The sequence below is a fragment of the Pygocentrus nattereri genome, chromosome 14, assembly GCF_015220715.1.
Source record: "Pygocentrus nattereri isolate fPygNat1 chromosome 14, fPygNat1.pri, whole genome shotgun sequence".
Taxonomy (NCBI): Eukaryota; Metazoa; Chordata; class Actinopteri; order Characiformes; family Serrasalmidae; genus Pygocentrus; species Pygocentrus nattereri.
Genome location: NC_051224.1, coordinates 22219535 through 22234463, shown reverse-complemented (window position 1 = coordinate 22234463; position 14929 = coordinate 22219535). Strand labels below are relative to the sequence as shown.

Sequence of the window (14929 nt, the reverse complement as noted above, 5' to 3'; positions counted from 1 at the left end):
TAGCCAGATTCTGGCATCACAGCTGCAATAATGAAAGAAAATGTCTTGTTTTATTTAGATGTACAGCACCTCTTAGCTTGTAACTCATACATTCATGTTTAGCAGGCTAAAGATTCTCCACAAGGGGGAGCTCAGAGGATGAGACAGATGAAATACATCATCAACAGAGTGTGAAAGCAGATACAAAATTAAAGTATAAAGAAAATTACTCATACCTATGGAAGCTGTCCACCATTTTCAGCTGCCCACGCAGCTCTTTCTTGGTCAGATGATCCAGCATGCGGGCGTCTACCAGAGACTCCATAAAGTAGCTTCGATACTGGGGCAGACCCAGACTGGGCAGCCAGTCATTGCCCACCCACTCATGATTCATATCACCGTAGGCAAGGATCTAAAGCAGGCAGAAGTTTGTGCCATCAACTGTTCATATTCAAATAAGTTCACTTTGTATCCTTACCTACATAAAGGAATGCAAAAATTATATCTTTCATAGGATCTGAGGACAGGATGGTCACCTCATTCATACTTGGACTCTGCCTATGTTACTTATTTAAATACCTAAACTGTACAATAACTGTATTCCCTCAGCTTTATTTTTCATATATGTACCAACATTCTCGGTTTCTACGCTATTCTTTTATCTTTTTGAAATGTGTAATGTCAAAATACGTAACAAATGTTCAGTAAAGACGTGTTACACAAAAGGAGAAAACATTTGGCTTTTGTTCATTCAAATAATTCAATAACTAAAATAAATACTAGATTAAGTAATTAAGATTGTACTGATTGTACACTTCAGTTACAATCAGTAATTTGATTTTAGTACAGATCAGATTACGTACCTGGAAATACTATTATTAAGAGACCCTTATTAGTCTCATAATGGGTAAATTTCACCTCCACAATCTAGCCCATCTGTGCAGTGAAACACCACATACACACTAGTGAAGACACACACACTAGGGGGCAGTGAGCACACTTGCCCGAAGCGGTGGGCAGCCCTATCTGTAGTGCCCAGGGAGTTGGGGGTTTGGTGTCTTGCTCAAGGGCAATTCAGTCACGTACTGTTGGGGATCAAACTGGCGACCTTCCAGTCACAAGGCTGATTCCCTAATTTCCAGCCCACGACTGCCCCTGTAAAACAGTGGTCACAGACTCTGGTCCTGGAGAGCTAACTTCCCGCAGCGTCTCGTTCCAACCATAAATCGTTACGGCAGCTGTAGCTAATTAACTTCTTCAGAAATCCTTGACTGGCTGGATCAGGTCCAACAGTACAAAGGTCCACAAATCTGTACCTAACGTGCTGCCCCACCTCCCCTTACCTAACACTAATCATTAGCGTAATGTAAGGGGGTGGGGCAGGATGTTCCACGAAGGTTAAAACCAAACTCTGCAGGAAAGTAGATCTCCAGAAGGAGGGTTGGTGACCACTGCTCTAAAATCTTTCTCTGGTATTCCTGGCTGGCTTGCCAAAAACAGTAAGAGCAAGAGTTTTTACGCAGGGAAGGGAAAGGATAAAAAATGTGTATATGCATATTGCAGCATTTTGTGGTGTATACGTTTGTGTTTTATTTCATAAGTTATGTTACTGTACAAAAACTGTAAATATAGTGGAAAAACTGGTGTGTAGTGGTGTTTTTTTATTTTCCATTTGATTGATCCTAATTTCATTTCTAATTAGATGTTTATGTTTTAGTCATTTTTTAATTTCTATTCTTGTTTATTTTTTAATATATTTTGTCATTTGTAAAGCACTTTGAATGACAGCAGTGAATGAAAGGTGCTACAGGGAGATTCACTCAGAAGAGGCCCCTGCTGTAACTCCTGTTAGGATGAAGCAATCTAAACCAAAAAATACACTACACTGACGTAAGTGTAAGCGATTGCATTACATGCAATTCTGGAAGTGATCTCCGTTTTCTGTCAGACAAAGGAAGGGTTAAGGGTATGCACTCGGAAGCTGCAAACAGAGGTTAAATGTCATGACGGCTGTCCGGTGCCTGCCTCATCACTCCGATGCAGGGGCATCCCGGCTTGTTTGAAACTCCATATACTGAGGAGCTCATTGCACGTTGTTTCGTTCAGATTTCTTTGTCCTAGAAAGAGTTATTACAGAATATTTGGGGCCTCTTTCAAGTGAATCCTTCTGTATATAAGTGAACCTGCCTAGCATTGCCTATAGTAATGTGTATATTGTGTACATATGTATTTAATTAGTGTTTTAATGTATGCATATATACATTTTTTCTTATATATATTTTAGTATATTTAAGTACTACAAGGGGGCAACGCACTAATGATTTTTACTCAACTACACACCTGTATAACTGTAATGTGACATTGAACGTGATTTGATGTGAAATTGGCTCTGGTAGGGACTATATGATTTAAACATGAGCTTGGGCTTGATGTGTGCTGTTGTCGGTACCACAGCAACTCAAAAAACTGCACTTGTTCTTGGAATGTACGTGCTTCAAACACCAGCAGATCTGTAAACAGTGTCTGTGCCCTGCGTCATTCCATGCCAAAGAAAAGGGAAAGGCGACTGGCACGGCTCACAGCTGTAAAACCGAAATATCTACCAAAAGGACACATTTACTCATAAAATGGGATATGTAGAAAACTGGATATATCTGAAATCTAGCCTTTCTGTCCCCAAGACAGCTGCTGAGTGGCTGCAGGATGTCCACAACCCTGTAACGTTTGAGCAACCCACCGTCTACCTCTCCACTCTCCCTCATCATTACCCAGGCCTGATGTTTACCTTGGCTGATGCTCTGACTTGGCTCTACCTCAGCTTTCAAAAAAGTCGTAACTGTAATTGCCTCTATGTTTTTATAGTTCAGTAGCTCATGTCTACACATTTAAAGAAGATAAAACAGTTCAGTACTCCAGAATAAGCTAACCTCAGGCCACAATTTCCTGTTATCTACCCACTCTGTAAGCAGTGAGGGAGGGAAAGCTGTCAAAATAGCTTGTTAATACGTCATTACTAAGCAACCACTTAGTATTTCTGGTCATTGTTGTTAAACATGTTTACTATTTCACTCGTTCACACAATGAACACTCCAACTGGAAACCAAAAACTGGCTTTGGCTACGACTCACGGGAAAGGTTGAAGTTAAGCCCGTACTTAAATTTGTACTTAGACTTAATATCTGAGAGGTCAAGGTAAGATTTTTTACAAATTCGCATTACAGAAACAAATCTTACCTTAATTTAGAAATCTTATCTTCCTATCTTAAGAAATCGTAACTTGGTTGAGCGAAGTCAACAATCAACTGTCATGTCTGTTACCTAGCAACCGACCATACATGCACAGCTGAATCTAGCAAGCACGTAATCAAGTTAGTAAGTCAGACAGCTAACATTAGCTACCGTTAATAGTGTAAATAAAATCAAATAGAACTAAAGCACGATAAACGGAAGGTCATAATATAGTGAGAGTGCCCCCTGCTGTTTATCAGAGCATAGCTGCGCCACAGTTTTAGTTTCACTTCACAAACGTTTTAGCCGAGCACGCTAACGCTATTCCTCCTAACAAACACACGTTCAGCTCCGTCTCCTAATTATTCACCACTATCACTGTAATATTTTATCATCAACATTAACACATGAAGGTAATAAGTGGGGATGGTGGAGATCGAGAGCGTCTGACAAAAAAAAAAAACTCAGTCAAAGTTATTAGGATATAGAGAACGGTGCTGCCTATCACTGCATAAAACAATGGAAACAGGATTAAAACAGGAGTTAAGACGCTCTGGAGTTTATCTTATTGTTAAGAAAATATTTAGGATATTTTGGCAACTTAGGATGTTTCTGTAATGCTGTTTTCTTATCGGGAAATAAGAGATTATAGACTTAAGAGCTGTTGTTCTCTAATAGCTTCTGTCCTAACTTCAGTCTTAACTGAAGATGCCGTGACAACAAAGCAGATCTCAGATGAATTTTCTGTAATACAAGCCCAGAATTCCAGAAAATCCAGTCAGGGCTGCCATGATGCCTATTTCCATTTGCTAGTTGTCTGTTTCTGGTCTCCCTAAAACTCTAGTACTGCTAACCAGACAACAGAAACAAAAAATTAAAGGAATGCCAAAAGAATATACAGCACAGCTCTCATAACATGTTAGGCATGGGGAAAAACTTAGGTGACCATATTTCACTGCTGTCACAACAAAACCTCATATTTTTCAGTTTTTGGAGTAGTTTGGCATAGTAGTTTGAAAACACTTGTCGCCTTTCACATTATGTGTACATTTCATGATGAATGGCTCAAAGGAAACAGGCCAAAATGACCAAAAGTCTGGTCCCACTGAATTACATTAAAAGTACAGTAAGTTTTTTTTTCTCATGTACAGTTACCATTTTGGATATACAAGATTTTGGTCCAGCAGCAGCGATTTGATGGTTGTACAATATGCTGAAGGATTATTTACTTCCTGTAGAAGACATTTTACCACATTTTGTCAATATGAAACATTAAGCTCATGTTCGTGAAAGTGTGAGGGTCGTGTACCTGATCCCAGCTGAACTCTTTCAGCTCCTGGCGTGCGGAGGAGAGGCGCAGGGTTAAGAAGAGCAACACGGGGAGAGGAGAGGAGGAAAGCAGAGGAGCAGCGGGAAAGACACATTGATGAAGGGCAAGAAGAAGGAGGGATGAAGAAGGAGGACAAGAAGAGAAGGACAAAGGGAGGAACAGTTTGTTAGTGACCGGGTCATTAGGCGGAAGCAGTGTACACTAAAACAGAAATCTGAGGGAAAGCAGAAGATGCTTAACACTAAAGCCTAGTCAGGACACACAGAGAGGGAGAGAGAGAGAGAGACATCCGTCAACACATATACAACCAGTCCACTCCCAATGCCCTTCAGTCAGGGCGGTCAGAAAGGGGCAGAGCAGTCTTTTCAAACAGCATCAAAACCCATACAGTAGAAAAATATACATATATTTCCTTGTTATTTATTTATTTATTCATTTTCATTTTTTCTCCAATTTAAAAAATGTTGTCGTCTCCAATTCCACCCGCTAGTTAGGACTCTCCCAATCACACGATGCTACCAACGCTAGGAGGGTGAAGGCTAGCACAGGCTTCCTCCAAGACCTGTGAAACCAGCCACCGCTTCTTTTCGAACTGCTGCTCACGCAACGTCACGGGACAGCCGAGCGCGCTCGGAGGAAAGCGCCAACCGCCAGATCTGTTACGTCAGCTAACAGGCGACTGCACTGACTAGCATTGCGTTGCGTGATGGGGGAGAGAGGTAGGCATCCTACCTATCCAGAGAGAGCAAGGCCAATTGTGCTCTCTTGGACTCCCGGCCACGGACGGCTGTAGCATCACCAGGGATTGAACTCCTGATGATAGGGCCAACACTTAGACGGTTGCGCCACCCGTGAGCCTTTCCTTCTTATTTTAAAACACATTTGGAATATACACCAATATTTGTAATGTCTTAGCATTAAAATTCCAAACAAAGATAAATATACATATATTTATTTACTCATCCAAAACACATGTGCAATATGTGTCAAAATATGATGTCTTATCACTAAAATGCTGAACAAAGAAAATGATGTAAATATTTTATTATCCCCATATTATCCCAATTATATGTATATTATATATCAATGTACAAGATGCCTTAGCCCTAACATTTCAAGCAAATAAAAATCTATGTACATATACATCTTTTTGTTCAAAATGTATGTACAATATGTCAATATAATTGATGTCTTAATACCACAATTCCAAATAAGGTAAGAAATATGTATTTCCTGATTATCCATATTAAATGTGTACTATATGTCAATATGAGAGATGAATTAGCACTAACTTTAAAGAAATTAAAAAAAAAAAAAAAAATATATATATATATATATATATATATAAACATCTTGTTGTCCAAACGTCATGTGCAATATGTCCATATATGTGATATCAGTGCAATACCAAACAAACATATACTGTACATATGTACATATATTTCTTGATTATCCAAAACATATGTGTTTTTATATATATATATATATATATACACACATACACACACACTTTTACTGTCCAAAATTCATGTGCAACATGTCAACATACTTTATGTATTATTATGACAATTCCAAAGATATAAATATATTGCCTTATTATCTCAAATACCGTGCATATTCAATATACATTAATATATGTGATGTTCTCACACTAAAATTCCAAATAAAGAAAAATATATATACAGATATACTTAATCCATGTCAATGTAAGTGACCCAATGTAAGTGGTCCTCTGCACCAAAATTCTAAATGATACATGTAACATTTATATATATATATTGACATTTATTTCAAGGCAGTTTAAACAATAGCCATGTTTACATGCAGCCTGAATTTGTTAATAATCCGACTAATAGCTCTATCGGAATAGAATACGTCCATGTAAACACCTCAAACAGAATAGTCTAGTCCAATTGAGGCCATCTGGAATACAGTTTCAATCTGATTGAACGAGGTGGGTAATCCTGTAAATAATCAGTTAAATAGAAGAATAATATCTGTGCAAACTGCTGTATCTGATTACATTCCCAATCTGAAAGTTTAAGTCTGTTCTGCATGTGCGTTGCGTCACCGTGAAAGTTTATAACGTTCAACATGGCAGAGAAGAAACTGGTCTGCAGAGGAGACGAAGTTTATGCTCTGATGTTTAAAAAATGGTGGTGGGACAGACGTCCAGCGTATGTGTCTCAGAACACGACGTCTTCCTCTCGGCCTTCTTAAATAAGGACGTGTGAAGGATTTTAAAGCAATTAAAAACACAAGTGCTGCTCACTGCTGCTCATCTCACCCTGACTGGATTCAGGTGATGCTGGTTGTCATGGTAACGTCTACACTAAGTGGTTCTCTACGCATGAGTGTAATTTTGCACCGGATTACTTGTAGTGAGCATGCTAACAGATTTTCCATCAGATTAAGGAGTAGTGTCAGATAAACTCATCGGTCTTCATCTATAATCGGAATGTATTTAATCGGATCGGAGAAAATCTTTGCATGTAAACACAGACAGTGTAAATACAGCAAAAGGAAAAATAACATGAGTGTTGAATATGTACCATCAGCAGGAGAGTAACAGCAAAGCTTTACCAAATTCAACCTCCTACTCATTAATTCTGTAAGACTGACTGTGTTGGTATAGAAATATATCAGAGCAATGTTCCTGGGTTTTTAATATTTCAAACATTTAACCATGGCAAACAGCTTCCAAACAGCTTCCATATAAAGTGAGCTTGGATTAATTACAGGTACAAGCACAGAAATCAGTACCTGTAGCACAATATAGAGCAGCAGACAGAGATCAGGCTGAAAAACTGCTGAGTTGTTTTAATTTGTATAAGCAAAGCACTTCTGTTATAAAATGAAGTTTACTAACTGGTTTGGTGGCTGCGGTCAGGGACTCCATTTCAGCGTGGGTCATCCACACGTTACTGGTCGACTGCAGTCACACACAAACAGACAAACACAAAACAGACAGAACAGCATGAGCATGGGTTGCATTCATAAAATTCATTCACTGATATGCAATATCTGAGTGTTATTATTGGAATGTGTCTAAAATGCTGTTGCACTTCATGACATTTATGGAAGTCATATTTCGCACCATTATAATGCTGCAACTCATGACTCACACGTTTTATCTAAGTTGCTATGTCCTGGGTTATAGGAGTGCTAGAGCAGCACTCATTGGGTGGAAGGCAGGAAACACCCTGGACAGGTCACCAGTCCATCACAGGGCAGACATTCACACCTAGGGGCTATTTAATATCTCCAGTTAGCCTGACACCATGTCTTTGAACTGTGGGAGGAAACCCACACAGACTCAACAAATTCCAGGATCCTGGTTGCCCGGCTGGGAAATTGAACCCAAGCCCTTCTTGCCGTGAGGCAATAGTGCTACCCACTAGCACCCCAGTCACACTGAAACATCATATTTCCAACATGCTAACTTTTTAGGAGAAGAATAAAAATGTTTTAAAGTTAAGCTTTAAAACTACAGGCTTATTATTCACTTGTTTTATGATTTATTATAAGCTGCATTCTTTGAAAAGATGGTTCTTAAAGGCTTCTTTGGTAACAATGCGTTCTATATAGAATCACTTCATGCTTATATGGATCTCTGCAAGGTGGTATCGTTCTTCAGACTGATTGAGAATGTGTTGTATATGGTTCTACATGGATCCTTTCTAAAAATGGTTCTAGACAGCACCAAAAATGGCTCTTTTATCATAAACATAAAGAAGAACCATTTTCATTCTCCATCAATCTGAAGACCCATTTCACTATGCAAAGAACCATTCAATCATGCAAATTATTCCATATAGAACTAATGGTTCTTTACTCATGGTTGTAACAAAGAACCCCTGAAGAACCATCTTTTTGTATAAGTGTAGCTTATAATTAATCATAACAAGTGAATAATAAACCTGTACTTAAAGAGTTTATCTCCTGAAAAGTTAGCATGTCGGACATATGGTGTTTTGTTATTTGTTTGTTCTAAATAGAACCGTTCCTTTACTGAAGAACCCTTGATGAACATCTTTTTTAAGAGTGAACAAGATGCTGTTTTACATCTAGCCTTGAATTCTGATAAAATTACTCCAACTCATGGTCTCGAGTAGCTTATTGCTTTCATAAAACTATGACAAATACAATCCGATACACCAATATTCAATAAATTATTGAAGTGATAATTAATAATAATCACAATCACAAACGATCAACTCAAGAAACACAGCTAACAGTAAACTGTGGTTTGTAAGCAAAAAGATTAGTCCAGGAACAGCACACCAGTTTACAGAACTGTTTATGTGTATGATCATATAGATGTAAATCAAGCTTTTTTACAGTGGCTTCAAACACGGCTCAGCCAATCAGACCTTAGAATTGGAGCTATGTTTTATAACAATCACTAAATACTATGAACTATTCGATAACTACCATAACTAACACGAAACTCATAAGTAAGTGTTGTTATAGTAGTGAGGGATAAAAGGGGGCCACTTACAGGCCCTTACTTATATAACAATATTTTATTTAAAGTAATTGTGGATCATTTCTTTGATCGATTCATCACATCATTTTCACACATTGTAAAGGCTGGGATTTTCAAATACTGTAAAAGAAAAATCTGATATGAGTGTTACTATGTGTGTCTTTTTGACATTGCTATGCACTTTGTCCCAAGCTTTACAAGTTCTTGACAGGAATTTTCAGAGCTTTTTCAGACATGCTTTGGGAACAGCTGGAGCCAGATCCAGTCCCTGTTATATTTGGAGCATCTGGGACTCAACTTATCTCCTAGACAGTGGTTTGCAGAGCTAACAAATTCTTTACATCTAGGGAGAATTTTGCCCTAATGTGACTCAGATCTGATGTTTTCAGAGCTGTGTGGACACAAACCTGATCTTTTCCAATCTAACCTGAGCGGTTACCATGGCAACAGCGCCAAACAGAAGTTAAAGCCTGTAACTGGTGGAAAAGCAGCTCATCTCACCTTTTCTCCTTCGTCTGGCTCTGAATGAAGCTCAGAGCTGATCAGAGTTAATTATCTTTTCAGCGAAGCTCGTTCTGCTCGTTAGTTTGTGCTGATGATGCACGTGATTCATTCACATGACGTTACTGAGTAGGATGTGCCCATGCGGGTCATTTCAGGACACCGGTTCACTCACATTAATGACAGATTTCAATCACTTACCTAAACAAGTGTGAACTACAGAGTCAGAGAGATCAGATTTAAGCAATGAGGCTTGTAAATGTAGCTTCAGTCGATTTGAAAAGATCTGGGATTCTTTTGATTTCTTATCTTCAGGGAGATTGTGGTTAAGTTTAACAGTCCACTCTTTTTCTTCTTTCCTGCATTCTACATTTCCTTCTTGTATTATTTTAAGTGTTCAAATATTATGTTCATATTTTTCCAATGTCAGAAAAAGTTAAACATGGAAGTATTGAAAATGGAAGTACTGTAACTCTTTACAAAGTGAATTCAATAAGATGCTCCCTAATAAATTTTCAATCAAATATGTGTGAGAAAGTTAAGTCCCAGTGCAAAGGACTCATTAGCTAAAGATGATTCATGTTGTTCTAAAACAAGTGCATTAAATTTTTGCATGGGAGGTTTTACTGTATGTGGTTTTAGACTGCATGCGTTCGTACAGAGCGTGTGCTAGCTGGAGCCGAAGGGCTGGTCAGGGACACCATCTCCTGGATGGCGAGCCTCAGTTTGAGCCTGTGCAGGGGGTTACTGATGCCGATCTCTCTCTGGATCTCGGTGTCCGACAGGTTAGCCATGATCGCTCCGCTCTTCACGTTAGCACGACACGCTGCCACATACCACGCCGGCATGCCCACCCACAGCTGAGAGAGAGAGAATATATATGAAACTATAACCAAAAGCAGCCAAAATCGGGTAAAACATGTGGAAATGGTATGTCAAAACACACCTCCAGCCAAGACACCACCGTAGGTCCGTCCCAGGAAGCGAATGGAAGCCCCTGCCGACATGCTTCCTCCAGCAGCTCGTGCCTGAAAAAGAAAAACATCCTCATATTTATTAAAAAGCCAACGTCAGATCACAATCAGAAGCAGAATAACTGAGTGAACAGTGAACAGATATACTGTTCAGATGGGGATTCAAAGTCTGCCGTACTTCTTCTTGCTGCGGCGATCTTTGTCCACAGGCCCGGCCATCTTGGTGAGACCCAGAGGGTCGACAGAGCCGAGGTCATCAGAGGGAGTAGAAGCTTAAACAGAAACAGAGGTCAAAGGTCAGAAACCACTACACTACATAGTAATACTTAAAAGCATAAAATAGCTTATAGACTTTACTGTGCAAAATGTTTGCAATTATATCTGCTTCCCTAGCGTTTCTACTCAAATGATGCTAATAGTGAGTTTGTCCCTCTTTGCTGCAGTAACAGCCTCTACACTTCTGGGAAAGCTTTACACTAGATGTTGAACATTGTTGTGAGGATTTGACTGAGTATCAGTGAGGTCAGGGACTGATGTTGGATGGTCAGTTCTGGCTCACTTCAACTCATCCAAACGGATTGGATGGAGCTCCATCACTCCAGAGAACACAGTCCCACTGCTCCATCCCAGTGCTGGGGGAGCTTTATACCCCTCTAGCCCACGCTGGGTACTGGGCATGGTGACCTTAGGTTTATGTGCAGAGAATGCCACTCTATTCGTCAGTGCTGTTCTATGGAGATTATGAAAGCTGCGTGTTTCTACTTTAATAATGTGATTTCTCAATGCACTCATCACCCTTATTTTGATACATAAATAACAAAAAAGGCTGAAAATTAAGTTTTAAGGTGACTGTTGTACGTTTGTGTTGAAGTGGCCTTTAGATTATATATTATTCAGATTATTAGATTATTAGCATCTCAGCTCACCCAGTGAGGCGGAGTCCCGGCCCGGCTGACCCATTCTTCCTTTCTCCTTCTTGCCGAAGAGTCGGCCGATGGAAGACTTGATGCTTTTCTTTTTGCTGGCCTTGTGGAGGGAATCCTGACTGCTGTTGGAGCTGCTGCCATCTGCTGAAAGGCTGTGGAGAGAGAGAAGAGGTTCTGGCATTATCTGAACCATGCAGACTTAAACCTTATTCACATCAAGTATGGAAAAAAAAACGTATGTAAATTTTAACATTGTGGGACCTTCACATCAAAGCTGAAGCGTTTTAAATGTAAACACTCTGAAAATGCAAGAAGAAGATTGAAGAAGAAGAAGAAGTGGATTCCTTGAGAAGCAGCAATGATAAACTCATTTTCTTCCTTTTAAATACTCCTGTTACACACACTGGGTTCACCCCATTCTACAGAAAAAAACAGGTGGAGTTCCGCTGCCTCGTACAGGAACTGAAGCTGTGCAAGTGATTCTGGAGGGAATGAGAGACTCTGCTTCTGCTTGTTGCTCTTCTCATCAACCCTCTTCTCCTACTGATAAATGTTTCATGGAGATAAACAGACCAGGATGTACCTAGATAAACTAAAAACCAGAGATTGGACCAATATTGACATAATCCACTAATCAGATATTGGACAAAGAGGGCCGAGCCACTTACTAATCCAGATTCCATTCCACATCTTACCACGGACCCACAACTACTTCAGTCTGTAACGGAGTGAGCAAATAACACAAGCAATAGTTGGTTTGACTAAAAAATCGTTTGTTTGGAGATATTTTAGTCTGGAAATGCCAAAAACCAAGACCACTACTTGTAATGTGTGTAAACCAGTGAGCCGAGGGGTGGAAGTACGGCTGCATCAGACAATACAACCAGCACCTGCAGGGATTTCACGTGAAACAGTACAAGGAGTGCACACTAGCCAATAGACAGGCAGACACAGCCAGGCAGCGACTCTCGCTGAAGCTTCCCAGAAATGCGACAAACTTCCGGCACACAACCCAAAGGCTACAGGGAGAGAGAGAAGATGCTCAACTTCATTATACTCAATGACCAACCACTGTAGACGAAAATGTTGGATCTCGCAGCCTGTTGGAGAACTTAGAGCCCTTAGAACCCTTCAGAGATTCAGAAACTGTTATACCTGAACTGTTCAACTGGGTGTCATCACCATTAGTGGCGCAGTTAGCTGGATGTTACACAACTGATATTTGGACATCAGAAGTGAGTACAGTGTCACTTACAAGTCTCACTGCACACTGGGTGAACTTGGAAACATACACACTACAGAGTGCGGTACATCAGGTGAAAAAGAGCAGGGGATCACACACTAACAAATCAGCTGCGGCCTCCATTACAGATAGTAAGATTAAGAGACCATTATTAGTCCCATAACGGGTAAATTTCTCCTCCACATTTAACCCATCCATGAAGTGAAACACCACATACACAGCAGTGAGCACACACACACTAGGGGTAGTGAGCAGACTTGCCCGGAGCGGTGGACAGCCCAATCCACAGCACCCGGGGAGCAGTTGGGGGTTAGGTGTCTTGCTCAAGGACACATCAGTCATGTGCTGTCAGCTCTGGGGATCAAACCAGTGACCTTCCGGTCACAAGGCTGGTTCCCTAACCTCCAGCCCATGACTGCCCCATGCTTATTGATTTGAAGGTTAAAGACCTTAAACACAAGTTCACTGTAAAAAATTAGAAGTCAGCTCAACTTAAAATGATATAGTAACTGATTTTATGGCTTTTCTTGAGGTGACTCAACTTGAGGTTCACATGGGTCAAACTTCTTAGTTGAGTCAAAAATTCTCTCAGCTACTGTTTCTAGCTTTGCATCTCAGTTAGATAAAAAGAACTGAATTTGTGTTTTTTTACTCAATTTCCCCATCTGGCATCTTCTCCTCTTGTACTTTCTGGATATGGACAGCTGTGGCATTGCTGGGATTCAAACTCACAACCTCCTGATGTTGGGATGAGTCATTAGACAGCTGCAGCACATGAGACGATGCTTTAAAGTTAAAATGACACATTTTTTCTCCAGTGTTTTAAACATTTGTAGACACACAATCTGAGCTGCTTCATCTGTTCCTGAGTGGTGCACTGGACTAAGCAATCACCCCAACAGGAAGTTGTGAGTTTGAGCCCCAGCAAAGCCACAGCCATCCGTAAGTGTTTACTCAAGAGGAAAAACGTCTAGCAGGATTGTGTGATGGACAGAGTCCTGGCTAGTGGGGAAGTTGCGTATAAAAACAAGTTCATTTTATTTACCTCACTGAGATCCGCAACTAAAAATGAATAGAAATTTTGACTCAACTAAGAAGTTTGAGTTGGCTGAACTCTGGTGTCCTCAAGTTGAGTCAACTCAAGAAAAGCCATGTAGTCAGTTACAACGCCATCTTGAGTTGAGATGACCTCTAATTATTAACAGTGTACCAAACACAATAATAATAATGATAATATTTAAGTTGAAAAGAGCTCTTGTTTCGGAATCTGTACTGGCATTGGCAGTTGTGTATCGGAATTGCACAGGAAAGGAAAAATGTGGATCGGCCCATCACTAAAAGAATGGCTATATACAGCCACTGTAATGTCATCATCATTCCCAGACTTTCAGCTGTGGCCTTTCAGCTCATATATATTTTTTAACCTTAAGTTATATATATAGTCTGTGTGCTGCTTGTCGTATTTCTGCTCTGCTGCAAGCAAGATGAGCCGTTCAGCCACCATCTTGATGCACATTTGGGCACAGGTGGGCTACAACAAGCTCTGGCTGGTCAGCCTGATTGTTAACAGATCCACAGAACACATAAAATCGAGCAGGCTCTAATTAAAACATATACACAGCATCACAGTCTGTTAGTTCATTACTCAATATGACATATTTTTGCTATCTGTAAACATCAGACTCAGTGTGAATGGGCCTTAAATACCGTCTTTGTTTTCAGGTGTGACACCATTTCTGCAAGGCCTGAGCTAATAGTTTTTTACATAAAAATAATTAGCTTGATATTATCAAATAATTGGAATTAAGAATCACAAAAAAATCACTTTTTGACAGCTGACTGACCTGCGGAATTCACGGCTATCGTCCAGCATAGCACCAGGGTGGGTGTGGCTCATCCTGTCCAGTCGCAGTGCACGAGGGGTGGGGGGAGGGGTGGAGTCCAGCAGGGCCAGTGACCTGTCGTCTTCCTTGTTGTTCTGAAGAATGAAGCAAATTGAGTCGCTCATTTACAGGAATAGTTCATTTCAAGGAAAAGTTCAAGTTTCTGACCATAACACACTCCCTCTTGTGTTGAACTGCATAGATGTCCATTAAAAGCTACTTATAACCTAACTATACACAAGTCTCAACAATCAGAAGTTCTGCAATAAAGTCAGATTTGGTATACTTGCACAGCGGAACTGTGAATACAGCTTATGGGCATGCTAAAGTGACCACAGACATACAAACACACCAATGCCATGTTTGGTTCAGTCAG

General features: G+C 40.1%; 1 protein-coding gene and 1 long non-coding RNA gene across 2 annotated transcripts in view; one reads left to right on the top strand and one right to left on the bottom strand.

The window, feature by feature from the left end:
- Positions 1-14929, bottom strand: part of ppfia3 (PTPRF interacting protein alpha 3) — an 85102-nt gene that overhangs the window by 22579 nt on the left and 47594 nt on the right. Inside the window, exons 19-26 of the mRNA XM_037544869.1 lie at positions 14515-14648; positions 11428-11579; positions 10680-10773; positions 10474-10555; positions 10187-10387; positions 7407-7469; positions 4517-4543; positions 216-391 (exon numbers count right to left, since the gene is read on the bottom strand). Coding sequence (XP_037400766.1) covers positions 216-391; positions 4517-4543; positions 7407-7469; positions 10187-10387; positions 10474-10555; positions 10680-10773; positions 11428-11579; positions 14515-14648 — 929 coding nt within the window. The remainder of the gene's footprint in view (positions 1-215; positions 392-4516; positions 4544-7406; positions 7470-10186; positions 10388-10473; positions 10556-10679; positions 10774-11427; positions 11580-14514; positions 14649-14929) is intronic.
- LOC119265144 lies at positions 1358-5014 on the top strand. Its single transcript, XR_005131426.1, has 3 exons — positions 1358-1478; positions 2661-2817; positions 4541-5014. It is a non-coding gene; the product is annotated as an uncharacterized LOC119265144 (long non-coding RNA).